This window comes from Callorhinchus milii, unplaced genomic scaffold (assembly GCF_018977255.1).
Source record: "Callorhinchus milii isolate IMCB2004 unplaced genomic scaffold, IMCB_Cmil_1.0 Scaffold31, whole genome shotgun sequence".
NCBI classification, from domain to species: domain Eukaryota; kingdom Metazoa; phylum Chordata; class Chondrichthyes; order Chimaeriformes; family Callorhinchidae; genus Callorhinchus; species Callorhinchus milii.
Genome location: NW_024704772.1, coordinates 3,549,588 through 3,576,370, shown reverse-complemented (window position 1 = coordinate 3,576,370; position 26,783 = coordinate 3,549,588). Strand labels below are relative to the sequence as shown.

At 49.8% G+C, this 26,783-nt stretch overlaps 1 protein-coding gene across 1 annotated transcript; it reads right to left on the bottom strand.

The window, feature by feature from the left end:
* Window positions 1–1,182: 1,182 nt before the first annotated feature.
* LOC103189679 (ubinuclein-2) lies at window positions 1,183–26,294 on the bottom strand. The gene is given in 19 exon segments (XM_042344947.1): window positions 1,183–1,428; window positions 1,881–1,958; window positions 2,965–3,220; window positions 6,778–8,190; window positions 9,386–9,428; window positions 10,736–10,786; window positions 11,083–11,226; window positions 12,150–12,263; window positions 13,046–13,164; window positions 14,191–14,320; window positions 17,353–17,423; window positions 18,140–18,492; window positions 18,495–18,616; window positions 19,018–19,130; window positions 19,360–19,497; window positions 20,108–20,209; window positions 21,468–21,560; window positions 26,003–26,123; window positions 26,281–26,294. Coding segments are annotated over 19 exon segments (3,522 nt in total). The 3' UTR covers window positions 1,183–1,381.
* Window positions 26,295–26,783: the final 489 nt, after the last annotated feature.

Genomic DNA, 26,783 nt, shown 5'->3' with positions numbered 1-26,783 from the left:
CCTGTGTTACAGATGGTGTAACCTGCAGCTCTGTTTTCCATCTTACAATTTATGAGGCTCTGATTTGAGATTAAATGGGACATTTTTATTGTTAAAATTAAAAAAAAACAGTCGGTCGCACATCCCCACTCCCCATCCAGCACTCACACCCACCACCCCTTTCCCCATCCATCCAGCTCTCCACACGTCCAATACACTCACGCCCCCCCTCCCTCCAATGAAGCACCCACTGCCCCATTGCCCATCAGCTGGTCTCTGCTTATCACAGGTGCAGTGAGAACGAGGGGTTGTGGGGGAAGGGGATATGAATGAGGACAAGCAAACAGGAGTATCGGGTGATATGAGGGGCACAAACTCCAAATTATGCGTCTGAAGTACAATCCTGCCTTAAGAACAATCAATTCCAAATTAAATTCTTTCTGAAAAACTCTCAGTGTCGTCTTTCATGGTAAAGACTGAATTGTATTTTTTTTCCAGACTGAGGAGAGGATCTGAGCTGATTCTGCTGCTTTCTGACCTGTGTCATCATCATCATCAACAAAGAGCCTCACCTGCCACCCAACCACCGCTTTGCCCTCCACCCCACCCCCCACCATAAAATAATCCCTGTGTTTGCCACAAATCACCTCAAAACGTTTCTCAGGTTTTACTGTGGACTGTATTGTTTGAGGTGGCAGTCGATTTGCGCACAGCGACTTAGCGCCAAACAACCATGAAGTGTACGAGCGAATTTATCTGGGGAATTGTTGGCCAGAACACCAGGAGAGAGAGAAAAACTTCTTTCTCTTTTCAAATAGTGTTAACTCTCCTCCCCACCCCATGTAGTGCAGCCCCTTCCCAGTCTGGGCTGTGAGCTGAGACCAAACCTGCTCCCACCGCCCCTCGCTGACCAACCATTGCTGCCAGTTGTCCCCAGGCTCCCCGCTCGCTCACAGCTCCAAGTCGTCAACCCTGTGGTGGAACCATTACAGGTCGGCATTGGCTGGCCATTGGCAACTCGGGTGCTCAAGCCTTGCCCCAAGTCCCCCCGTCCAAGTGTGCGACAAGCACACAACCTCCACACCCCCACTGACCGATCCTCGCCACACTTTCTTAACGACTCCTTTCCTGTTGACTCCATTGTCCAGTGAGAGACTCTGTTGATCATTGTCCGAGCCCCAAAAAGGCTGGGTTGAATTCACATAAGGTTCTATTGTAAACCAGACGGACTGAAAGGTTTCCCTTGTCCTGGGCTCTGCTGCTGCTGTAGACACAAAACTGATCTCTTTACCCATCGGGAGTACACCCAGCAAGACACCTCCCGCACAGGCCAAGCAGACTGGCCAGGGAAGCTCCAGCCACCACTTCATGTCCGTCTTACTGCAGACGAGCCAATAAATCATCACAGGGATTTACGTTTGGAAGAATCTCCTTGGCTTTTGTTGCCATCTAGGGAGAAGGATAAAAGAGATGTTAAAAGGAGGGTAAAAAGATCAGTCTGGTTTTAGTCTGTCCGTCTGTCTGGTTTAGATGCTATTATGCATGTTGGTGAGTCTCCATGTGTCAGAGAGAGAGGAGGGAGGGGGACGAGGAGAGAGAGAGAGAGAGAGAGAGGACAGTAAGGATCCTGTGGAGCAGTTCAAAAAGGAGGGAGTTTCTCTCTCTTTCGCCCTCTCTCTCTCCCCCGGTGTCCTGGCCAATAATCCCCCAGATAAAATCACCCACTCACTTCATGGCTGTTTGCGGGGACGTTGCTGGGCACAAACTGGCTGCCACATTTCACAGTCAATATGCTTTACGGTAAACCCTGTGAAGCGCTTTGAGACGTCCTCCTGACATGAAAGGCACTGTATCAAATGTGAGGATTATTGTTATTAATATTAATAATAACTGGCAGGTACCTGTGTAGGCCTGTTGTAAATGAGCGGGTACAGTTGATCGTGAAACTTGTGAAGTTGACTGCAAACCTTTCAAAATATCTAGCGAGAAAGAGGGGAACGATGTGAGGAACAGTCAAACGATATCACACGCTGTTTAGAAGTCAAATAACTTATTGGAGTGAAATTTGTAACAGGATTTTTTTGGGTCTTTGACGCACACGGAAACCCGTCACCGTGACCGGCCGGGTGTCTGACCCACATGGAAACCCATCACCCTGATCCATGAAACTTCCTTCCTTCCTTGGCCTTGCCCAGTCTTTATCATGACACGACTCGAAAAGAGAGACACCTCCTGGTGTCCCGGCCGACAAGCTTCCAAATAAAATCACTCATTAATTTCATGGCTGTTTATGGGACGTAAATACATTAATTGCCACGTTCACCCACAAATACAGTAACTGCGCTTCACAATAAGTCCGGAAGCAGATACCTCTACTTTGAGATGTCCTCTCGATATGAAAAGGGCTGTAGCGAATGCAAGGATTATTCTTATTGAGTTCTTTAGATCCCACCTGAAAATCTACCTTCACCCTTCCTACGGTCACCTCCCTCTGCTCCAACCTCACCAGTGTGAAGTGCGCTGAGACGCTAGCTTGCGTGGATTGCGCTGATCATTACGGGCTACTGTTAAATAATAATCCTTGCATTTGATCCAGCGCCTTTCACGTTGGAGGACCTCTCAAAGTTTTGTGACTGTGCGGTTTGTGGGTGAAACGCGGCAGCCATTTTGTCCCCTGCAAACAGCCGTGAGCGATTTCACCTGCGGGGCGGGGAGGGGGGGGATTGGAAAATTGTCAGCCAGGAAACTGAGCAAGAGAGAGAAATTCTCTTCTCATTTCCAACAGCGTCAGGGGGGACGTCTCACAGACAGGGTGCGGTTAAACGCTCGGCGGAAGGATGGCATCTCTGACAATGCGACGCTCTCCCTCCCTCCAGCGAGCGTCAGCCTAGGCTCCGCGAGTTTAACACCTATCGTGGGGGGGTGGGGGGAACGACCTTCTGGATCAGGGACGAGAGTGCGAGTCGGGCTGATGAGGGCACTCACTCTGCGTTAGGTTGTGGTGGAATGCGGCTGAGGTAGATCCTGTGGAAGCCGAGGCAGTGTTGCTGGAATCGGCCCCGAAACTGATGAGGTTGAGGGGGAACTGGAAAGGCAGGGAGACGGGGACCAGCCCGCCCAACATGCCGAACGCCGCTGTGTTGAGTGAAGCCGATGACACGTTCGGACTGGTTACATTCAGGGGAGACGTCATCAGAGTCAATGGCGGGGTGCTGGCCAGCATCGCTGAGCTGCTCGTAGCCTGGGCACAGAGAGACAATCAATGAGCGAGGGTTGTGCTGAGCGCGAGACGTCTAATAGAATCTAGATCCCTCTACGAGGAGTTTATTGTGCAAAACGGATGCACGTTTGATGAGAGTGCGGGATGCGGGGGGTTGAGGTTTGAGGTGAATAGGGGCTCAAACCTTAGGTAGTAAATAATAATCTTTGCGTTTGATACAGCGCCTCACCACGTCTTCGAGACGTCTCAAAGCGCTTCACAGAATATACTGTAAAGTGTAGTGACTGTGTATTTTGTGGGCGAAATACGGCAGTCAATTGCACCAGCAATGTCCCCACAAACAATCGTGGATTGAGTGAACAAATTTTTTTTTTTGAAGGGATTATTACTCTCAGAAAAGCGATCCAACCAAAATCCAACTGACTGCTGCATAAACAGAGACGGGTGGAGTAAGGGACTTTGCCCAATGCTTTGTCATGTCTGGGAATCAAACCCTGGTATCTCGCTTGCGAGGCGAGGGCTCTAACCACTGAGCTGCTGGACTCCATTAGGTGTTAGCTTGTAGCTCAATTCAGAGTTAGTAGGTTGTGGGCTTGAGCCCCCACATCAGGGACTCTTTGATCGCAGTCTAGGCTGATGCTCCAGAACAGCGCTGGGGGGGGGGGGGGCACTCCATTGGTATTTGTGGGATGTTGCTGTGTGCAAATTGGCTGTCGCATTCACTCATAGAAAACAGTCACTAAACTTTGGATCCTGTGAAGCTTTGAGCTGTCCTCGTGATGTGAAAGCGTCCGGACCATATGGAGCAGCCAAAACACAGTCACTCCACTTTACAGTAAACGCTGTGAAACACTTTGTGAGACATCCTCCTGACATGAAAGGTGCCATAAATGTGAGCTGTATTGTACACTAAAGATTCCAATCTCCTTTGGTCAGCCAGGGGTCCAACATGTACAGAAACCCATGGTCGTGCTCGACAGTCTCCATACCAGATCGAGAGTCCCACCAATATAAAATAAATAGAATAATCCTTCCATTTGATATGTTATTGAGGCATCTGACGACACTTCACAGGATACACTGTAAAGTAAAGCAACAGTATATTTTGTGGGTGAAACTCAACAGCCAATTTCTCACAGCAGTGTCCCACTGTCATGGATTGAGTAACCATTTTTATTTTAAAGGGATTATTACTCCCAGAAAGCCAAGTGCCAATTGAGTAACTGGGTTCCTACTTACTGCTGGGTAAACAGGCATGTGGGAGTAAGGAAACTTGCCCAATGGTTTGCCCTGCCCGGGAGTCGAACCCCGGTCCTCTCGTTTGCAAAGCGAGTGCTCTAACCATTGAGCTGCAGGACTCCACCATGTATGCCACCAAGACGTGGAAATCTCCCTGGTTATGGGGTCTCAACTCCTCTCCAATGACCTACCCAACTGGTAGGTCAAGTTCTTCCTCTCTCTCCTGCTCGCTCATCTCTCCTCATTTTCCTGTTGGAATATGTCCCAATGTGTCCTTGCTCAAGAATCATTATTCAGGAGGTGAGGGAGGGAGTGTTAGTTGGATATTCAGCTCACAAGTCAACCCAACCCTTTTACCATTGAGTTGTCATGTGGAACCCCATGGCGTAAGGTAAATAGCTGTGAAGTGAGCGACCAATTTTATTTGGGAGGATTATTTTATTGGTCAGGCCATCGGGTTAAATTCCCTTCTATTTTCGAACAACATCACGGCATCTTTATAACATCCACCCAATGTCTCATCCAAAGGACGGCACCTCCAGCATTGCATTGGAGTCATCTAAGACCATATGAGTTCCAAATCCTGACGTGGGGCTTGAACTCACAATCTTCTGACTCTGAGGCAAGACTGCAACCAACTGAGCCGAGCTAACACTCTGTGGATTAAATGGATAGTGTCTCCTTGGGGCTGAACTGGTAATATTTTTGACAAACAAATGTCAGAATCAAGTCCATCTTGTGTAATGGCCTCTTATAATAATCCTTGCATTTGATGTAGTGTTCAAGACGTCTCAAAGCGCTTCACAAAATACACTGTAAAGTATATTTTGTGGGCAAAACGCAGCAGCAAATTGCGTACAGCAGTGTCCTCCACAAACAGTAAACAGCGTGGATTGAGTGACCAAATTATTTTTTTTTTGAAGGAATTGTTACCCCCAGAAAAGTGATGCGCCAATCGACTAGTAACTGGGTTCCTACTTATTGCTGATAAACATATACTGTAAAGTGCAGTAAGTTCCTGAGCCAGGCAGGTCCACAAGGGGTTTATAGGGATAGGGGAGGGGAGTGAGGTTGAATGGACAGTTTGCTCTGAGAGCCAGTGCAGACTCAATGGGCCGAATGGCCTCCTTCTGCGCTGTACATTTCAATGATTCTAAGCTTCAGGGAAAGCTTGACCAGTGATTTATTGTGAAGGAATGATACTCCAGTGAAGGCATCCATCTTGATGGGAGGACAGTAGGTGAGGATTCTGGATGGATGAGATCAAATGGCCTAATGGTCCTTCACCAGAACCTCCCCCAAGATCACCCTCAATTCAGAGCATTCACATAATACACGTCTCACCCTCATCACAGGTAATGTGTAGTGACTGTGTGTTGTGACAGCTAAGTTGTGCAGTTACCTTCCACGAACAGCCATGAAGTGAAGGACCACTGGAGATTGTTGGCCAGGATGAGAGTTTGGGAGAGTGAAACTCCGTTCTCTCTCTCTTTTTAAAAACAGTGTCGCGAGATCCGTTAACATCCACCTGGACAACTCGGTTTAACATCTCACCTGGAGGTCGGCACCTCTGACAATACATAAACCAAGTGGATATAGATGCGAGGGGATAACTTGAAATAGGGAATGTTATTTACAATGTAGGTTTTTTTGGTCAGATGAACATCTCAAGTCTCCAAACAGGTTCCATGTACCTTACCTACAGCCTGGAAATTCCCAAGTATGGGATGGAATGTGCACTCTCTCTCGCTCCCTGGAGGGACGCCCCCTGCTTACCCAATTCCGGAGAGTATTAGGCGCAGGTTTGGCGAGAGCCAAGGCTTGGGGAGAGCCAGAATGTGCGTTGGGCTAACTATTGGGAATCTAACCAGCTAAACCCACACACAGCTTGGCCATTGTCTGGCAGCTCCCAGAAAGCCAAGGCACAATGGCTGAAAGCTCCCCCGATGGTGGGTTGGATAGGGCGGGGGATATGAAACAGGCAAAGGGAGCAAAGGAGTTATACAGTGCTGCTTTACACAGGTAACAACCTCTTCGAAGAAGAGTCCTCTCAGGGCTGAGTGGTCTCTAAGGTGACACGTTTGCCCACGCAATCAAGGCCCCCGCCCCCCCCCCCGACGGTCTCTCATCCAGTTCCTGAGCCGGGCGGGTCTGCAATCCACACAAATCTATGGCTTCTAAGGGCTTGGAGTCCAAGCGGATTATACACCAGGTGTTGAGCTACAGACGAGCGGAGTGAAGTGGGAGTGAGATGTGAGCTGAACACGACACCCCAGGGACTTCGCGGAAGGAGCCCTCACAGCTTCACGGAAGCCAATGGAAAAGGAACACTCACTAACCTGGACACCGGCTGCGGCAATATTAATTCCTGAGACGGAGGAAGTCCTGTGTGGGCTGGGCAGCATTTTGATAGCACCGGTGGTCCCTGTGGCCACACTGACACTAGTCCTGCTGATAGCCCCCCCCGCCACCGTCCTGCTCACCGGCCCATGGTTCAGCCCCACGCTCCTGTTGAGGGGGCTGCGGTTTGTGGAGCCGGTGCTGGTGCTGACGGTGCTCTTGCTTGTAGCCCCGCTCCTGCTGGCCGTCACTGCCGTGATCCCGGGACCCCCGCTCCGCCCGGTGCCGGCTGTGGAGCTGCCCCTCACCCCCCCAGGGGGGACGATGCTCCGGCTGCCCCCCCCTCCCCCGGGGCCCAGGGGGCCGGGCAGTTTCTGAGGCACTGAAGGCTTTTTGACGAGGTTTCCCGGCTGCTGGTGACCGGGGGCTGACTGCCTGGCCAGGGACGGGCTGACCGTGTGTTTGCCAGACGCCTGCCTGTTGCCGAGGCTCACGGCCAGGCCGCTCTGCCCCCCCAGCCCGGCACAGCCCGGGGAGGAGACGGCTTTGGCCGAGGTGAAGGCCGGCTTGAAGCCTTGCATAGAGGAGGTGTTGCTGGAGGTGGCGGCGGCTTTGTAAGCGCTGGAGGTAGATGGGCCGGGACTGGCCCGAGACACCAAACTGTGCGAGATGGAGCTGGTGACGGACTGGGGGAAGCCCGGCTGGAGAGATGTTTGCTTCTCAGAGGCCTTCTGCGTGTGGTTGGCGATCACGTGCAGCGGGCAGGCGCTCAGCTTCACCACGGGGTTGGCGTGGCACTTGCCGACGGGCAGAGGCGAGGAGGAGTGGAAGACCGGGTGTCGGGGGCCAGGCTGGGGTTTGACAGTCTGGGCTGAGCCGGTGGTCTGGCTCGGCCTGGCCTGGTTGTGCTGCTGCTGTTGTTGTTTGACCCCCGAGCCCCCCACAGGAGCTTTGTGGGTGCCTTGTGGAGATGGTGCTGTGTACCCGGCGATGAGACTGGACAGCCCCTGTCGGACCCCCTCCTGGGGCTTCTTGGCTCCCGTCCCACCGTGGCTGAACATGAAGGACAAAGGGGCAGTAGAGGGGGGCGCGGGGGTCTTGGCAGAGGCTGGGTTGACCTTGGCTGGGGCTTTACTCTCTGCCTTGACCAGGGGCTGAGGCCGGGCTGTGGCGGAAACACAGTTGAGGGTCTCCTTGGTACCCTTGGCCGAGCTGGTGAACAAGGCGAGAGCCTCAGACACAGATTCCAACGACGGCGGCTTTAAGGGCAGCTCCTCGTCCAGGGAGTCGTCCAAACAGATGGTCTCGCGGCCGGAGGCACAGACCCCGCCCTGCGGGGAGACGCTAACCAGCTGTTTGGATCCGGAGCCGAGGGGAGGGGAAAGCTTCGTCTCTCTCTTGGGGCTGGAATCCTGCAGGAAAAACCCGGAAATCTGTCAGGTGTCGGCTGTGTCCCTTCCCCTTGCAGTTGACACAGCGCCTGACACATCGTCGAGACGTCTCAAAGTGCTTCACAGAATATACTGTAAAGTGTAGTGACTGTGTATTTTGTGGGCGAAACGCGACAGCCAATTGCGCACAGCAGCATCTCACAAACACTCGAGGATTAAGTGGCTACATTTTTTTTTGAGGGATTATTACCCCTGGAAAGCGATCTGCCAATCAACCAACAACTGGATTCCTACTTACAGGTAAACAGAGGGGTGTGGGGTAATCAAACTCATGTAAGGTTTCGCCCTGAACTGCCCGGGAATCGAACCCGGTCCTCTTGCTAGCGAGGCGAGGCTTCTAACCACTGAGCTACAGGACTCCAATGTATGTCGGACGCCGTCCTTCGGATGAGACATTAAACCTCACTCCCCCTCTGTGCCCTGTTCAGGCGGACATTAAAGATCTCCCACGACGCTGGGGGAGAAGAGAAGCGAGTTTCTCTCTCTCTCTCTCTCGGTGTCCTGGCTAACAAGATAAAAATCACTCGCTCACTTCATATCTGTTTAAGGGATGTGCTGAGTGCAAATTAACTGCCACGTTTCGCCCACAAAACAGTCACACCACTTGACAATCAATCTTGTGAAGCGCTTTGAGACGTTTTGATGACGTGATGAAGCAAGGATTGCTATTGTTATTGACTACAAGCAAAGCATCGAAAAGAAACGGTATGACTCAGTGGGTAGTTCCCTTTCAGATGGGTTTAAAACCTCACATAATCCTTGTATGTGATACAGAACCTTTCACGTCAGGACGACGTCTCAAAGCGCTTCACAGGATTTACTGTCAAGTGTAGTGACTATGTATTTGTAGGCGAACACAGCAGCCAATTAGCACACAGCGACCTCCCACAAACAGCCATGAAGTGACTGACAGATTTCATCCTGGGGATTGTCGGCCAGGACACCGGGAGAGAGAGAAAAACTTCTCTTTTCCAACAACGTGAGCTTTAACGTCCACATGAACAGGGCCAGGCAGAAACTTGGCTTAACGTCTCATTTGAAGGACGGCTGATATTGCAGCGTTCCCCCCAACAGTGCATTGGAGTGTCAGACTGGACTGTGAGCTCCGAGTCCCTGACATTGGGCTGTTAGAGATGGTAAGAACCGACAGACTGACCTTCACTTTAGGCTTTGGTGCGAATATGACCTTCTTCTTGGCCCTGAGGAGAAGAGAGTGAAACAGTTACATTTAGCTGCTGATTGTCAGCTGCTGATCAGCCGGGCGTCTGACACACACGGAAACCAGTCACGAAACCCAAGAATCTCCAAACCAGTCTGAGATTCCCATGTCTGACACCTAAACACGGAAATTCCCAATATCTAGAATGGAATGCGCTCTCTCTCTCTCTCCCTCTCTCTCTCTCCCTGGAGTGACGCCCCCTGTTTACCTAATTCCGGACAGTATTAGGCGCAGGTTGGCGAGAGCCAAGGCTTTGGGGGGTCCCAGAGTGTGTGTTGGGGTAACTGCTGGAGTCTAACCGGCTAAACCCACACACAGTTGGCCATTGATATCACTGTCTGGCAGCTTTCCCGCTGCGTGTCCAGCTCGGACCCCCCTCCCCGTTAGTTAGTTGGGCTTTGGCTGTGGGGTTACCAGGAGCTGAGGGGGAGGATTCCCTGCTCCCAGGGACTGGTCGGCCCTTCCAAGTCCTGCCCATGAGCCGGGCAGGGCTGTGCTGCCATCAGCAGCGAGTGCCCTGGGATACTGCAGCCACTTCTGGCTCAGGAACCGGGGGCTAGAGACCGGCACAGAGTGGGGGCTCGAGAGAGAGAGACCGGCACAGAGTGGGGGCTCGAGAGAGAGAGAGACCGGCACAGAGAGAGAGACCGGCTCAATTCCCACATTCTGTTGGCAAACATTTTTTCACACAGCGAGTTGTTGGGATCTGGAAACCATTGCCTAAAAGTCTGCTGGAAGCCAATTAGATAACAATTCAAGAGAGAAGTAGATAGATATTTGGTGAGGACAAATCTGCAGGGCTACGGGTTAGAACGCGGGGGAGAGGGACTAATTTGGGCAGCTCTTTCAAAGAGTCTGCATGGACACGATGGGCCAAACTTTTTGTGCTGTATAATTTTATGATGTCAGCTTGTAGCCAGTTCAGCTCTGAGGAGACTCTAGAGGGCAGTGAGATTGTTGAACTCGCTGCCTGAAGCAGTGGTTGAATCAGACAGTGAAGATCCATTCAAGACGGAGGGGAATAGAAGGGCATAGGAGGGAGGGAGGAGCGGGGAGTGGGAGACTCGTGGGGAGTATAAACCACAGCACTGTTGGCTGGGCCGAGTGGTCTATTTCCTGGCTGTGCAATCTGTGTATATCTTTGAAATGCCCTGAATTACTGTGGGGCTCAGTGTTGCTCAGCAGGACAGTACTTGTGGTTATCCTCAGTGTAGATTGACTGGCACTCTTCATAACAAACGGACACTGAGGGAAAGGCAGAGTGTTTGTCTGGGAGGTTGTACTTACGGGGCTGCTGTCAGGTGATTGTGAACTCTCTTGCTCTCTTTAAACAGCAACCTGCAACACAACACACTTCAGGTTACAATCGCAAGCTCGAAACTGGAGCTTAGCTTGGGAGTGACTGTGTATTTTGAGGGCAACCAGTTGTGCACAGTGAAGTCCCACAAACAGCCTTGAATAATAAGGTTTGTGGGACACAACTGTGAGCAATTGGCTGCCATGTTTCGCCTCTAAACATACAGTCAATTACAGTATATTCTAGTGTTTGCGCTGAGTGAGAATGTGAGGACTGAAGGAGGCCATCAATTTAAACCAGACAAAAGCCCCAGCGTTGTTTATCTCAGGACACTCACCGAGATTGCATCCATCCTTTCGGCCAGATAGGCTTGACTTCTGTCTCCAGAAACGTCTTCAGATAATCCTCCACCGATTGCAGTTTATTGGGTTCCAGCTCGTAACAGCCCAGCTTTATCTTCACCAGGTTACACAGCAGCTCCCTGTCACAGCAACAGCAGAGTGTAAGGGAGCAATCCGGGCTTAATGATCCCACAGCAAATCCCGTCACCATGATCAACCGGTCTGTCTGACACACACGGAAACCCGTCACCATGTTTAAGAGTCTCCAAACCAGACTGAGAATTCCATGTCTGTTGCTACACATGGATATTCCAGTGTCTGGAATGAAATGCACACTCTCTTTCTCTCTCTCCTCCTCCCTGGAGGGACAGATCCTGTTTACCTATTTCCAGAGAGTGTTAGGCACAGGTTGTCGAGAACCAAGGCTTGCGGACCCCAGAGTGTGCATTGGAGTACTGCTGGAGTCTAACCAGCTAACACGTGTCATTAAGAGACTGTCTGGTAAGCTTTCCCACTGCTTATCCAGCTAGGTCCAGTTAGGGGTTTGGCTTGCAGGGTTAACAGGAGCTGAGTGGGAGGATTCCCTGCCCCCAGTGACTGGGAATCTTTAAGTCAGTGGAGTTCAGGATAGGGGAGATGAATATAATAATTAATATCAATCCTTGTAGTTGATATTGTGCTTGATCATGTTGTCGAGACATCAAAAAGCACTTCACTCGATATACTGTAAAATGGAGTACTTTTGGACAAAACGTGGCAATCAACGCAGCAACATCCCAGAAACTGCCATTGAGTGAGTGACCAATTTTATTTAGAGAATTGTTGGCCAGGACTCTAAGAGAGAGAGAGAGCAAGAGAGAGAGAGACTCCCTTCTCTTTTCAAGTAGTGAAAATCTGTGGAATTTTTAATGTCCACCTGAGCAAGGTACAGACGGGGAGTGAGGTTTAACGTCTCATCTCACAGATGACGCCTCTGACAATGTAGTGCCGCCCCTCCCTCAAACTGATTGCTGGAATGTCAGATTAGAGGATACGACCAGATCCCCAGAGAGAAGGCGTTTACCTGACGTGATCGTTCCAAGCAAACTTCTTCCTTGGTCCTGTGACTCTTCGGCCCGGCTTCTCCTCATCTTCATCCTCGGAGCCATTCTTGTCTCGCTCCTCCTCAGACACTGTCCTGAAAACACACGCGAGCCAGTGGGTAAACAGAGGCCGCAGGAAACACCACAGCCTCCACCGTGTCCATGCACTTACTACCAAACAGATCGACTTCAAGACCCTCACACTCATCTTCAAATCCCTTCACACCTCAGAACCACCCAACCTCTCCAACCTGCTTACTCTCCAACTCGCTACCTCCATTCAACTGGCTCCGGCCTCCTGCAAGTCCCTTGTGCCCTCCGTTCCACCATCAGTATTTGCGCTTTCATCCACTAAGCCCCGAAGCTCTGGAACACTCTCCCGCCATCTCTCCGCCCCGCCTGCCTGCCTCATCTTCAGGTCACGCCTGAAGATCTTCCTCTTCGACAAGTACCTATGGTCACCTCCCCCGGCTTCGCGTCATGCTCAACCACTTTAAGCGCTCTGAGATGATGCTCCGGGTGCAGGGTAGGATGCAAATGCAAGTTGTTGTTGGTGTTGCTGCGCCAAAGCAAAACACCAGCTTCTAACTCAGCGCCAATGTTCTGTCCATCTGGAATTGTGTTCATTTAGAACGCAGAAGGAGGCCATTCGGCCCATCGAGTTGAGTGGTTGAGAGAGGGAGTGGAGCGGGGCTGGAGTGGGGGGGGGGGGCTGGTGCAGGGTTGGAGCGGGGGAGGGCAGGGCTGGATGTGGGTGGGGGGACAGGGCTGGAGTGGGGGGGAGGCAGGGCTGGAGTGTTGGGGGCGCAGGGCTGAGGCCGGATGTGGGGGTTAGGCCTAAGAGAGCGAGTGTGGGCTAAGGGCCAGGAGGACATACTTGGCAAACCTGGCCTGGGTGTGGGCCTGTAGCTCCTCCTGGAATCTCAGTATCTGTTCGGGCATCACCTTCCCCACGGCTTCTTTCAACTTCTGCATCGGCTCCCGCAGGCGCTCATCCTGAGGGGGGGGGGGGGGGGGGAGTCACAGCCTCAGCCACACACACCAGACATCATACCCCCCACCCCCAACCACACCAGCCATCACCCCCCCCCAACCACACCAGCCATCACACCCCAACCACACCAGCCATCACACCCCCAACCACACCAGCCATTACACCCCCCAACCACACCAGCCATCACACCCCCAACCACACCAGCCATCACACACCCCAACCACACCAGCCATCACAACCCCAACCACATCAGCCATCACACCCCCCACCCAACCACACCAGCCATCACAACCGCAACCACATCAGCCATCACACCCCCCCCCAACCACACTAGCTATCACCCCCGCAACCACACCAGCCATCACCCCACCCCCCAACCACACCAGCCATCACCCCACCCAACCACACCAGCCATTTCAGTAATAACCCTTCTATATATCTCTACAAATATACAGCGTGGACATTTGGCCGTACCATTCTGTGCAACGCTCTCAATGGCGAGCTATGACTTTTAGTCAATCAGAGTCCAGCAGTTACCCTAAGTCTGGTCTCTCCCCAAGTCTTGGCTCTTGCGAACCTGCATCTAATACTGTCCGGAATTGAGTAAGCTGGATGTGACCCTCCAGGGAGAGAGTGTGTATACCATTCGAGACACAGGAATCTCTACTTGTTGGTGACGACATGGAACTATCAGTCTGGTTTGTATGGTGACGGGTTTACGCTTGTGTCAGACACCCAGCTGATCACGATAAGGGTTTCCACGTGTGTCAGACTCACTGACTGAGATAAAAATCCTATCCCCATTTCCCTTAGCAAACGACACCCATCCCTGTGGAGAGGGGCGTGCCTCAAAATAATAATAATCTTTACGTCTTTCATATTGGGAAGGACATCTTAATGGATTTGGTGTAAAGTGCAGTGAATTGGTATTTTTTAGGTGAAAACAATTCTGTACACAATTTTCCAATGTCCCACAAACAGTCATAAAATGGGAGGCAGTGGTTTTGGGAACTGGGCCCAGGACTCACCTGCTCGTTGAGGTGAAGTTTCTTCAGTCGTTTCATCAGGGCGTCCTTACTGCAGGGCATGAAGGAGACCAGATAGGCGTAGACTCCCGTCCGCACGTTCAGACTCAACTCCTGTACCTGCAGTTCAATACTGTGCGCAGACCAACAAAATTCTCCATCAGCCACAAGCAAAACAAGCCCGACATTTAATACAGAGCCTTTCACCTCTGGGGATGTCTCAAAGCGCTTCACACGATTTATTATCGAGTACTGCTTTAGAGAGGTGTGCAAAATCAAGAGGCGTTTTGAAAAGAATAAATAGGAAGAAGTTATTTCCACTGATAGGGGAGTCAGTGACTAGAGGACATAGTTATAAGCTAGGCACAAGAAGAGTGAAAGGGGAACTTAGGAAGTTCTTTCACCCAGAGAGTGGTTGAGGAATAAGAGTACCACAGGGAAAGCAGTTCATCCGTGGCTAACTAGAGCAGTTGAACTAAAAGAAAAGGTCTATAAAACTGCCAAAAAGAGTAGCAAACCTGAGGACTGGGAGTATTTTAGGGATCAACAAAGGAAAACCAAAAAGCTCATTGAGAGAGAAAATGGATTATGAGGGCAAGCTCGCTAGGAACATTAAGACAGATTGTAATAGTTTTTATAAATACATTAAGAAGAATAGGCTAGCAAAAGTAAATGTGGGTCCATTACAGTCAGAGACAGGAGGAATTGTAATGGGGGATAAGGATATGGCAGAGTCCCTAAATAAATACTTTGCTTCTGTCTTCACGTTAGAAGACACAAGAAGTTTACCAGAAATAAGAGATGAACCAAGGGGCTAATGAGAGGGAGCAACTTAGGGAAATTTACATTAGCAAAGATTTGGTGTTAGGGAAATTGTTGGGATTAAAAAGTGACAAGTCCCCTGGACCTGATGGTTTGCATCCTAGAGTTTTAAAAGAGGTAACTCATGAGACAGTGGAGGCTTTGTGTCTGATCTTCCAAAATTCTTTGGATTCTGGAACGGTTCCCATTGATTGGAAGATCGCAAATGTCACACCACTATTTAAGAGAGTGGGAGAGAAAAGATGGGGAACTATAGGCCAGTCAGTCTAACATCAGTGGTAGGGAAAATTCTAGAAGCCTTAATTAAGAATATCGTAGTGGGATACTTAGAGGATCACATTATGATTAGACAGAGTCAACATGGCTTTACAAAAGGGAAGTCATGCTCAACAAATCTTTTAGATTTTTTTGAGGATATATCAAGTAGATTAGATAGGGGGGAATCAGTGGATGGAGTGTATTTAGATTTCCAAAAGGCATTCGATAAGGTGCTGCATAAAAAGTTGATCCACAAGATTAGGGCCCATGGAATTAAAGGGAATATATTAGCATGGATTGAAGAATGGGTAACGGGAAGAAAACAAAGAGTAGGGATAAACGGGTCTTTCTCAGATTGGCGGGATGTGACTAGTGGAGTGTCACAGGATCAGTTCTTGGGCCTCAACTATTTACAATCTACATCAACGATCTAGATTAGGACATCAAACTTAATATATCCAAATTCGCAGATGACTAAGAGGGAAAGTAAACACCAAGGATGACATTAAAAAAAGGAACGAGATATAGATAGGCTAAGATAGGCTAAGGCAAATAGGTGGCAGATGAAGTATAATGAAGTATAGTGTGAAGTTATCCACCTTGGTGGCAAAAACAGTAGTGTAGATTATTTTTTTAGAAGGGGAGAGGCTAGATAGTGTTAGCGTTCAGAGGGACTTGGGTGTCCTTGTACACCAGTCACAAAAGGTTAGTTTGCAGGTACAGCAAGCAATTAGGAAGCTAACAGTATGCTGGCATTTGTTACAAAAGGGTTAGAAGAGTAGGGAAGTTTTGCTGCAACTGTATAGGGCTCTGGTGAGACCGCACCAAGAGTATTGTGTGCAGTTTTGGTCTCCTTATTTAAGAAAGGATGTACTCGCTTTGGAGGGGGTACAACGTAGATTCACTAGGTTGGTACCAGGGTGAGGGGGGATGAGTTATGAGGATAGGTTGAAGAATATAGAAGAATGAGAGGTGATCTTATAGAAACCTATAAGATTATTAAGGGGCACGACAGAATAGATAGTGGGAGACGTTTTCCCCTGGTTGGAGAAACTATAACCAGGGGTCACAGTATTAAAATTAGGGGTAAGTCCTTTCGCACTGAGTTGAGGAAAAACGTCTTCACTCAGAGGGCAGTGAATTGATGGAATTCTCTACCCCAAAGGGCAGTAGATGCTCAGTCTTTGAACATATTCAAGACTGAGATTGATAGATTTCTTGTGGATAAAGGGATTAAGGGATATGGGGATAAGGCGGGCAGGTAGAGTTAGAATAGATCAACCATGACCTTATTGAATGACGGGGCAGGCTAGAGGGGCCGAATGGCCTACTTCTGCTCCTAATTCTTATGTTCTTATGTTCTAGGATGTGGAACACGTTCCCGACTAGGGTGGTGGAGACTGGCATTTGAAAGAGATTAGGGTATAAGACGGGGCAGTGGGACTTGCCCTGTGAGGTGGTGCAGACTTGATGGGTTGAATGGCCTCTTTCTGCGCAAAAGATTTCTATGTTTCTAAGTGTCGTGACTGTATTTTGAAGGCAAACGTGGCAGCCAACCTGCACATAGCAAGAGGCCTCGCAAAAAGGCCTTGCAGTGAGTGAGTTATTTTATTCTGGGGTTTGTTGGCCAGGACACTGGGAGAGAGAGAGAGAGAGAGAGAGAGAGAAACTCCCTTCTCTTTTCCAACAGTGTCACAGCACAGGCAGGCAGGACCTTGGTCTAAAGGCTGTGTATTTTGTGGACGAATGTGGCAGCCAATTCACATACAGCAACGTCCTACAAACAGCCATGGAGCGAGTGAGTAATTTTATTTGGGGGACTGTCGGGGAGAGCGAGAAACTCCTTTCTCTTTTCAAACAGTGCCACAGGATCTGTAACCAGTACAGCTGGGACCTTGGTTTAAGATCTCATCTGAAGGGCAGAAGGTCAAACAATGCAGCGCTGCATTTGAACGTCAGCCTAGACTTTTTGGGTTCCAAGTTCCCGATGTGGGGATTGAACCCACAACTCTCTGGGAGAGAGCTACCACTGAGCCAGGCTGTAGAAGTTCAGGAGTCAGATCAGAGGCACAAAGCGATACTCACTCCAGAAGGATGGCGTTGATATCTGAAGTGAAGAATTTCTTCTTTCCTTCGCCCTCTGTGACCTTGGCAGCCTGAGGCCAGACAGACAGACACACACAGGTTAGTGACCAACACACTGGGCACCGAGCAAAGAGAGGAGGGGACCACAGGCACAGCCAAGAAGGTAAGTTCAAGTAGGATTTAAACAATAATAATTATCCTTACATTTGATATTAGCAATTGATCACGTCTTCAAGATGCTTCACATGATATACTGTAAAGTTTGTTGACTGGATAATTTGGGGACGAAACTCAGTCCCCCACAAACAGTCGAGGATTAAGTGACCAAATTATTACTTATTTTTGAAAAAAAGGAACAGCGATCCGCCAATCAACCGGTTCCTATTTACTGCTGGGCAAACTGAAATGTGTGGAGTAAAGAAAATTGCCCAACATTTCACTCTGACCCGCCCGGGAATCAAATTCCCAAGTCTCTCACTTGCGAGGTGAGTGCTCTCTCTAACCACTGAGCTACAGGCATAAAGAGGGAGCGAGGTGGTCGGGAATATATAGGGAGTCCCAGAAGTTAGGCGGCATAGTGGCTGAAGGCACAGAGGGGTGGAGAGAGCCTGTGTCAGGTGAGTGGGCAGAGGAGTCGGTTCCGAGCAGCTCAGAGCAGTGCTGGGGCAAGTGGGGGTCTGTAATGTGAAGTTGATGAGCTTGTGCGGAAGTGAGGTGGGAGAGAACCACATTAAAACAGAATGGTGCCGGCTAGCTGGCGGGGGGGGGGGGAGAGGGGGGCACGTACCATCTTCAGATCTCCAATGCGTTTCTCCAGGGGGGTGGGCAAGCCCTCGGGGGTCTCGGCCACGTCCCTGGGGGTGTGGAGCAGGGAGCCGGCGGGGGAGGAGGCACCAGCGCTGCTGCTTTCCTCGGGCTCGGAGATGGGACTTCCACTTGGCGTCTCCGCCAGCAGCTTCTCGATGTCTAGGTCGGCAAGGAGGTCAATGGCGGTGGAGGCATCCCGCAGTAGGTCGTGCTCACTGGAAGTGCCCAGCATGGAGAGGAGAGGGTCGTTGGTGGGCATGAGGGAGTCTGAGAGGCTCGCGTTCTTTGGGGTCTGGTCTGGCTGCTGAGGCCCTGGCGTAGGCTTCACCCCACCTCCTGCTTCTTCATGGAGTCTTTTTCCTTCTGGAATTTCCGCAGCATCTCAGCCAGTGAGAGCGAGTCGCTGTGGTTTCTCCGCTTCTTCTTGGAGACCTTGGATGCGTTGAGGGCCACAACACTGGAAGAGAATAGACTAGGCCAACTCAGTCAACCAGCAAGTCAATCCAGCCACAAAGCCTGGCCTTCAATGCACCTGGCCTGACCCCCACGCCAAGTCTTGGAACTCGTAGGCAAGGCTGATGCTGCAATGCAGTCCTAGGGAAGCCAGGCTGGGCCGGGCTGTCATCAGCAGTGAGTGCCCTGGCATACTGTGGACCTACCTGGCTCAGGAACCGGGGCTAGAGACCGCCACAGAGGGCTGGGCTCGATTCCCACACTCCTGAGAAGCACGTCATGGTCCTCAGCTTTACACAGCTGCTGGGCTCCCAAACCAGGGAGAGAGAGAGAGCTCACACGAGCGAGAGAGAGAGAGAGAGATATGGAAAGATATGGAACTGCGAGCATGAAGTATAAACTCACCCAGACTCTTTAGAAACTTTTAGTTTCTTCGGCTTCTTGTCCTTCATCCCGCTTTCATCCCGTCTCTTCTGCTTCTTCGATATCCTGTCTTCCCCATCTTTGAACTTCTGTTTCTGAAGCAAATGTCATTTTTAGCCACTTATTCTCTAACGGATATTCTCGGCTATAAAAGCTTCCCTTTCGCGTGGTGACGAACTTAGTGGAATAATTCACCCACAAAATAATTTACAAACTCGTCGCTCCTGGGGAAAAGATATTTATTTATAAACACATAAATAAAAGCGCTTCTGTAGAGGGTGGATGATGAGACCGAGGACTTTTTCCTGTAACGCTGTCACTCACCTTGGGTGACTTCAGCTTCTTCTTCCCTGCGCCGTCCTCGTCCTCAGTGTCGGACGTCTGTCGGAACTGCAGCGTGCCTGCGTTGATGTAAAATCCCCCGTATTTGGTGGTCAGAGAGGCTGGGACCAGCTCATCATACTGAAAGGAAAACCACACGCACATCTGCTAACCCACTGTTTGTGTTCGAGTCACTTGGCTGTGGCTTCTTCAAAATATCTCAAAGTGCACGACAACACAATTTACAACCTGTCACGTCAGGAGGATGTCTCAAAGCGCTTCACAGGATTCACTGTGTGTTTTGTAGGCGAGCGCGGTAGCCAATTTACGCATAGCAACGTCCCCATCCGAAGGATGGCGTCTCTAATGCAGCGCGGTCTCTCTCTCTCTCTCACCCCAGCGCTGTGCTGAGGGTCAGCCTAGACTGGGAGCTCAGAGTCCTCCAACCTGGGGCTTGAACCCACAACCTTGTGCTTCAGAGGCGAGAGCGCTGGAGAAGTAAAACTAAAAGCACCGAATAATAATAATAAGCCTTGCATTTGAAATAGCACCTTACCACGATGTTGAGATGTCTCAAAGCGCTGCACAGAATATACTGTAAAGTGTAATGACTGTGTATTTTTTGTGGGTAAAACGTGGCAGCCAATTGTGCACAGCAGCGTCCCCACAAACAGTCGTGGATTGAGTGATCATGTTATTGTTATGTACTGATAGGAAGAGTTGCCAGGGCTCAGCGAGGGCTGATACTCACTGCTTCCGAGTTATCTATAAAAGGGTCGGTTTCGTCGTAGCCGTACCCCATGTCGATCAGGTCCTGCATGCGGTCTTTCCTCCGCTTGTGGTTCTTCTGTCCCTGCAGGTCACACAGTTACTTTCTCTTTGGGAAACAGGTTAAGAAGGAACCTGCTAAGCAGCTCAGCACTGCTCTCTACAGCTCAGGCAAAGTTGACATTTCTACAACACACCTCACACACATGGGATTCTCAGCACCTCAACTGCAAACGGTCATCCCCACTATTCCCCTCCCCCGCACTCTCTATTCCCCTCTCCCATACCCACTATTCCCCTATCCCCTCTATTCCCCTCTATTCTCCTCTCCTACACAGCCTCTATAAGGCATTTTCTATTTATGTCCTCTCATGTTTCCTCATTTTCCCCCAAATTGGGAAACACCTTAGAATTTTCCGCACCTCTGTGAGATCCTCCTCTCAGATGCCTTCTCTCAACACTGAAGAGCCTAAGCTTGTCTAATAAGAATAATCCTTGCGACTGATACAGCGCCTCATCATGTTGTTGAAATGTCTAAAGAGCTTCACAGAATATATTACAAAGTGTATATGTTGTGGGGGAAACGCAGCAGTCAGTTGTGCACAGAGCGTCCCACAAACAGTCGTGAATTGAGTGACCAAATATTTCTTTATTTAGTTATTTTGATGGGATTATTACACCCGGAAAACTATTCACCAACCAACTAACAACTGGCATTCATCACTCCTCACCTCCAGAACTCCCTGCCTCTAGCCCTACTTACTACTAGGTAAACAGAGGCAATGGAATCGTGTCTAAAAGTTCGCCCTGCCCGAGTCCTTTGCTACAGGTTCATTGCTCAGAGGTTGTTCCTCTAACATCTTCTTGCTCTCCTCTGTGCTATCGCTAGTTCCTGGGCAGCCTCTTGTGTTTCGGTGCCCAGAAGTGTGTGCACTCGGGCCAAGGACTGACAAGAGCACTGTACAGCCTGAGTCCTGAGTTTGACGTCTGGGGAGCGACTCAATTGGTTTGCAACACAATCCTGTTTGCCTTGTTTATTTCTGCATCGCACTGTTTTGACACAGTGAGCGATGAGTCAACCAATATCTTGAGATCTCTCTTGCTTGGCACGTTTTAGCCCATCCATGGACTTGTTTTTCCTGTCGAACTTGGCATTTATGTGCATTAAATTTCACTGGTGCCCCCTCCCTCACACACACGCACCAACAACTTGCACCAACCTAGAGTGATAGTTATCAATGACTGCATGGAGGGGATAGGGAGACAGGCAGGGCTGTGTTAGCTGAGTGAAGGGAGCTGGCAGAGGAGTGGGGTCCAAGGAGATTTAAGGTAACGCAACTCACATATTTCTCCTCAAATTTCTTCGCCAATGCCTCCACTTCCTTCCTCTCCTTTTCCTCGGCGTTGAAGGGATCGTCGGCATTCGCTGAATTTTTCTGTTCGGATCAAATAAAAGCGTGTGAGACACGCAGAGCAGCATTCCAAATCCCATCACTGCTGGCAGAACTAACGGCTTAGTCTGGCGTTGAGACTCTTAATCATGGATGGGTTTCTGCATATGTCAGACGCCAATATAGCGACTCATCACATCTACAAATGCTTCACAGGATATACTGTGAAGTGAATTGACTGTATATTTTGTAGGTGAAATGTGGCAGCCAATTGCACACAGCAGTGTCCCACAAACAGTCGTGGGTTTTATTTTGAAGGGATTATTACCCCCGGGAAAGGTATTTGCCATCGACTAATAACTGGGTTCCTACTGACTGCTGGTAAACAGAGGAGTGTGGAGAAATGTTTGTCCAATGTTTCGCCCCCTGCCCTGGCTCCTCTCGCTTGCGAGGTGAGGGCTCTAACCCCTGAGCTACAGGACTACAATAATCCTCGCTTTTGATAAAGCACCTTTCATGTCGACGGGACACCTCAAAGGGCTTCATGGGACATGTTGTAATGTGTAGTGATTGTGTACTTTGTAGGCAGATAGCCAGTCAATTTGCACACCTCATTGATCTGTGTGTCAGCCTGGTAGCACTCTCACTCCAGAGTCAGAAGGTTGGGACTTGAACTCACATGTCGTCCAGGCTGACACTCCAGTGCAGTGCTGGGGGGAACGCTACATTGTTAGAGGCGCAGTCCCTCAGATGAGACATTAAACCCGTCTGTGTAGGTGGACGTGAAAAGTTTCCTTGGCAAAACAGAAGGGAGCTTCTCTCTCTCCCAGGGTCCTGGCTGACAATCCCCCAAATAAAATCACGCCCTCACTTTGTGGCTGTTTGCAGGGCGTTGCTGTGCGCAAATTGGCTGCTGCGTTCACCGACAAAACACAGTCACTCCCCTTTACAGTAAATCCTGTGAAGCACTTTGACACGTGATAACAGTAAAACTCTGATAACTCAACCCTGGCTTAACTACCACTTAAGTCATCATCCTGTCAATATCCTGCCCACTTATTGATGTATTTATACACATGGCTAACTCAACACTCCTGATAACTAGTCACTGAGCCGCTTCGCCGAATATACTATAAAGTGTAGTGACTGTGTATTTTGTGGGTGAAACTCGGCAGCCAAATGCGCACCTCGTTGTCCCACAAACAGTCTTGGATTTTGTGTGGAGGTGGGGGATGGGAAAGGGATCCACCTGTTTCTGTGCTGTACAGTCTGACTAGCACTCTGACACAGCGACCGGCTTGTGGGTGACAGTCTTCAGTAATAGATTCAACTTTCATTCAGCTTTAAGCTTTCCCAAGATCATTTTACCAGTTGCTGTGGCAACTTGGCAAACGAGCTTATACACAAAATTGTTTGGTGCGGCCAATGACACAGGATCACCCTATAATTCATCAGACACCATGAAGCACCAAATTCACTGGTTAATGAACAATGAATCCAAACAATGAACATTTTCTTGGGGTCAGCCGGGCATCTGACACATGCAGAAACCCATCATCATGCAAAGGCAAAGAATTCCTTAATCCCCCCTACACATGGAAATCCCAGAGATAGATTGTTGGAATGCACTCCCTCTCTCTTTCTCCCTGGAGAGATGCATCCTGCTTACCTAATTCCGGAGAGTATCAGGCACATGCTGGCAAGAGCCAAGACTTGGGGACCACAGAGCGTGTGCTTGGGTAACTGCGGGAGTTTAATAATAATAATAATCCTTGCATTTGATATAGCGCTTTTCACGTCTTCTCGACGTCTCAAAGCGATTCACAGAATATGCTGTAAAGTGAATTGACTGTATATTTGTGGGCGAACGCGGCAGCCAATTGCACACAGCAATGTCCCACAAACAGTCGTAGATTGAAAATGACCAATTTATTATTGTTTTGGAGGGATTATTATTAGGCTCTGTGTGGAGTAAGGAAACTTGCTTAAGGTTTCCCGGCCTGGATCGACTAACAACCGGGTTCCTAGGTAAACAGAGGCGTTTAACTGTGTGGAGTAAAGGAAGGTTTTGCTTTGCCCAGGAATCTAATCCAGGTATCTCACTTGCAAGGCGAGTGCTCTAACCACTGAGCTACAGGACTCCACCAGCTAAAACCTACAGGACCCCAGCTAAAACCCACATAGCTTGGTCATTGAGAGCACTGTCTAGCAAGCTTTCCCGCAGCTTGTCCAGCTAGGACCATACCCATTAGGGCTTTGGTTGCAGGGTTAACAGGAGCCGAGTGGGAAGATTCCCTGCCCCCAGTAACTAGTCTGTCTTTCCAGGACCTGCTGATAAACCTGGAACTTTGCTGTGTGTAAATTGGCTGCTGCATTTCACTGACACTGCACTTTACAAAACACAGTCACTACACATTACAGTAAACTCTCTGAAGAGCTTTGATTTGTCCCCCTGACATGAAAGGCGCTGGATCGACTAACAACCGGGTTCCTAGGTAAACAGAGGTGTTTACCTGTGTGGAGTAAAGGAAGGTTTCGCTCTGCCCGGGAATCTAACCCAGATCCTCTCGCTTGCGAGGAAAATGCTCTAACCATTATAGGATGCTACAGACCTGCACTGTTGATATGATAAAGGGACAGAACAATTATTATAATTCAAAGAATAAAAGAGTGAAACAAAACAGAATTAAGGAGATACCTGGGAGTTAACTGTACAGATTAGTGACTGAGTGGAGTTGATATAAGAATATAACTCTATGGACGTAATTCTCAAAACAGGAAAGCAAAGGGTATTAACAATAATTTGCATTTATATAGCGAGTTTTACATAGGATAGTGTCTCGATAGATTGACGCTAAGCTTGGGAGAAAAGGGAGGTGACCACAGACACAGTGAAGTGTGATCTGAAGGTGTGTGGAAAAAACATAATCCTTACAATTTGATGTAGCAACTTTATCTTCAGGAGGACGTCTCAAATGGTTTCACAGGATTTATTGTAAAGCGTAGTGACTGTGTGTTTTGCAGGCGAACGTAGCAGCTAATTTGCACACAGCAATGTCCCCGCAAACAGCCATTAAATTAATAATAATAATCCTTGAATTTGATATAGCGCCTTATCACGTCTTTGAGACGTCTCAAAGTGCTTCACAGAATACACTGCAAAGTGGATTGACTGTGTATTTGTGGGCGAAACGTGGCAGCCAATTGCGCGCAGCAACGTCCCACAAACAGTCGCAGAATGACCGACAATATTTTTTAAAAAATTTTTTGGTGGTTTATTATCCCTGAAAAGCGATCCGCCCTCTATTCCCATCTCCCACACTCCTCTATTCGCCTCCTGCCTCGTGTCTCATCAAACTTCCTCTTAAATACACTGACAATTTCTCACTGCTCCAGGCATCACCATCCTGTGTGTAAGGAAGTTCCTCCTAAACTCTCAGACTTGTTACTGGCTCACTTATATTTATAACTTCTTGTTATGGACTCACAACATGAGGCCACAAAGTGGAAGCAACTTATATTAATGTCTAATCCATCTTATCGAATCCTTTCATAATCTTATTTGACAGTCAAGCGAGAGGACCCGGTAGGCGTTTCCTTACTCCACACGCCTGTTTACCTAGCAGTAAATATTCGGAACCCAGTTGTAAGTCAATGGGCGAATCGCTTTCCAGGGGTAATAATCCCCCCACAATCCATAACTGTTTATGGGGACACTGCTGTGCATAATTGGCTGCCGTGTTTCGCCCACAAAATACAATCAATGCACTTTACAGAATATTCTGTAAAGCCCTTTGAGTCGTCTGAACGACGTGACAAGGAGCCGTATCAATTTCAAAGATTATTATTATTATTTCCTAAACCAACCAGGACAGGACGCTGGAGAAAACTCCCTTCCAATATGCCAGGGATCCTCACCTTTAACTCTTGTCCCTATTTGTTACTCGGGGTTGTTTCCCTGCCCTCAGAATTGTTACTCTAGCCCTGGTTGTTACTCCGGACACCAGTTGAGTTGTTACTCTAATCTTGGGTTTTATCCGGTTGTTATCCTATTCATTTAGTCTAATTAGTTTAATAACTGGGTGATTACTCGAGTACCCAGTTGTTCTACAGGGAATTACTTAGGATGTTACTCTACTCCCAGTTGTACTTGAGTTGTTACTTGTTAGTTGTTACTTAAGAGTTGTTACTCCAGCGCCAGCTGGTACTCGGTTGTTACTTTAGTCTCGAATTGTTACTCAGTGAGTCCTCAGTTCTTAACTCTACTCCCTGGCTGTTACTCAGGTGTTACTCAGGTGTTACTCCAGCCCCTTGAGTTGCTATCCTACTCTGTAGTTGTTACTTGGGCTGTTCCTCTATCGGTGATTACTCGGGGTGTTAGTCTACTCCCTGACTGTTACTCGGGTTGTTACTATCCTCCCAGCTGTGACTCCAGTTGTTCCTCAGTTATTACTCGGGGTACTTCCCAGGTGTCCCTCGGGCCTTACCCGGGCCTCCCGGAGCAGCTCGCTGTAGCTGTACTCGGTGCTGCTCCTGTCGCTGGGTTCACTCAGGCTCAGCTGCAGCCGGACATTGCCGTTGGCGCCGCGCTCCTCCCGCCGCTTCTTCCTGGCGGGGGCGGCGGGGGGCGTGGCGGTGCCGGGCGCGGGCCCGGGCCGGGGGAGGTCAGGGTGCTGAAGGCCACTCTGCGGGGCTCGGCCATGGCCGGGGTCGGGCTCAGGTCAGGCCCCGCTCCTCACTGGTCGCCGCTCAGTCCCGAGCTCGCCTCAGCGCCGCCATCTTGCCGCTTCTGACGTCACTCGCGTGGCCGACGCGCGGACGTCACCCGCACCGCACGCCGCCGCGATAACGTCACCCCGCGCGGGTGCCGCTGTGGCGACGTCACTCGTCTTACGTGCTGACGTCACTCCCCCCGCCCCGCGCGTTACCGAGTCCGACGTCACTCGCCTCATCTGCCTCCGCCGCCGCGCTGACGTCACTTGCCCTGCGCGTTGACGTCCCTGACTCACTGTCTGACGTTCCCCCCCCCCGACCCTGACCTGACGTCACCAGCTCTCAGTCTGTGGCTCAGTCGCTCGGGCTTCTGGGTCAGGAGGTTGTGGGTTCGAGTCCCACCTCAGGGGTCTGTGAGCTCACAGTCTGAGCCGACAGAGAGAGAGAGAGAGCGCCGCACTGTCAGAGACGCCGTCCCTTCAGAAGAGACGTTAAACCTCACTGTGCGCTGTTTGGGGGGACGTTAGAGATCCCTCGGGGGTCTCTCTCTCTCTC